Raw genomic sequence first — 1816 nt, forward strand, 5'->3', positions numbered from 1 at the left:
CATAGGTGATGAAATGTTTTCTAGAGAAAACTGGTGGGATGTTTGAAAGTTGAAAGAAGTCAGCAAAGTGATTGAACGACCGACGACTATAGATGGAACGCCGTGTATGATGTGTTTTTACGTTTTTATCTCAATTAACCTTTCCAACTTTCATCAAATTTATATAAAAAATATATGAACATCTGCCGTATCAACAAATATACCACATAAATTAGACATACTATGGGGATGTACTCATGATGAATATAGTAACATGAATAACGGTAGATGCCTGTGTTTTCTTATAATAAACTCAATCGACGTTACATAAGATTAACACAGCTCGTATGGCTATGGCGCACAAGTCGTATGGTGCTCCGTGCTCGTTCCACTCGCGGCAGCGCCGGCGTGCCGCCCTGCTGGCTGCTCGCGTTCACCCGTAGGCGCCTACGGTCTACTCCTCCACCTTGTGCTTCTCGGGGCCATGGCCGGCCTTCTCGACCCTCTCGTCGGATTCGATCTCCAGCTTCCGGTCCTCCTTCCGCTCCTCGGCCTCCCGCTTCCTCACCGGGTCTCTCGTCGTCGCCTTCTCCACCTTCTCGCCGGCGGCGGCCTTGGCCTTCTCCGTGCCGGCCTTGGCGGACGAGGCGGCGTCCTCGACCTTGGCTTTAATCGCGGACATGTCCTGATGCCTTGCTGGTTGGATCGGTCGTCGGTGGAATTCGCGCTCAGTCAGTGAAATGCTGCAGCTGAAAGGGGACCAGTATATATACAATGTAAAAGCTCAGTGCTGGTTTCCAAGTGTGGACACGCACGACACTCCTTTTGTCACACGGCACCGTTTAATTTGCCAACGTGGCACCAGAATCGCTCGCTAGGAAGCTACGTGTGCAGTTGATAGCACGGCAATTCGACGCGTGGGGGGACACGTGTAAGCCTGAGGTGCTTTGCTTTCTAAAAACTAGAAGAATAGTTTGCCACGCATATATCGAACTACTTTGTTGGACATCTGATGGTATTAGCAATCTATGAGTATCTTGCTCATCCTTAACGCATCAAATTCCTACGGATAAAATGGCAACCTAGACTATAGAGAATTTGTCAACTTGTTGGATGAACATACTAGCCCAACTCCCTTGAAAATTGAAGCCGTTTGTAAGATGGCACTACACCAAACTAGAAATATTTTAATGATCTAGAATTTTTTCGGCAGCTGAAGTGAAACTGCAACGAAAGAAAATATAGTTTGTTTAGCTATGCTAGTTAACCGAAAAGGAATATAAGTTCCTTGCTGGGTTACGACATCTGCCAAGAACATGGCGCTTTTCCTTTGGTGACTTCACTGTACCTCTCCAACAAATTTACTTGGACCGTTTCATTAGCAGCAAAGAAAATAGTGCATTTCATTTGTATACAAATAGTTTTCTTCAGAAGAATTTGTATACAAATATATTATAACTAGCAAATATAATCAACTAAATTCAACGACGGACCAGGAAACGGTCCTCTCTTTAGGTAGAGATTTTGTATAGAAATGAATACTTTTGATGCATCAATTGGGGCTGCACTATACCTTTGACTATATCTTTTCTTTCGTATACATACATACAACACATTGTCTTCTATGTGGGTTTTCGTTTATGTGTTGCCTGGAATGGAAAAATTGATGTTCTATACAAGGATTTAGTTTGATACCTGTTGGCGCTCAATTATGACACCATTCGCTACACAAAAAAGTTTATTTTTGTCAGTCACATTTATTTTTGTCGGTCCACAGCAAACCGACGAAAATAAATATATACTTTCGTCGGCTTTGGAGGGCCAACAAAATTACACA

At 43.6% G+C, this 1816-nt stretch overlaps 1 protein-coding gene across 1 annotated transcript; it reads right to left on the bottom strand.

The window, feature by feature from the left end:
- Window positions 1-254: 254 nt before the first annotated feature.
- On the bottom strand, window positions 255-705 carry LOC112890667 (protein LE25-like). Its single transcript, XM_025957515.1, has one exon. The coding sequence runs from the start codon at window positions 659-661 to the stop codon at window positions 434-436; it is 228 nt and encodes a 75-aa protein (XP_025813300.1). The 5' UTR covers window positions 662-705; the 3' UTR covers window positions 255-433.
- Between the last annotated feature and the right edge of the window lie 1111 nt (window positions 706-1816).

The sequence above is a fragment of the Panicum hallii genome, chromosome 4 (assembly GCF_002211085.1).
Source record: "Panicum hallii strain FIL2 chromosome 4, PHallii_v3.1, whole genome shotgun sequence".
Taxonomy (NCBI): domain Eukaryota; kingdom Viridiplantae; phylum Streptophyta; class Magnoliopsida; order Poales; family Poaceae; genus Panicum; species Panicum hallii.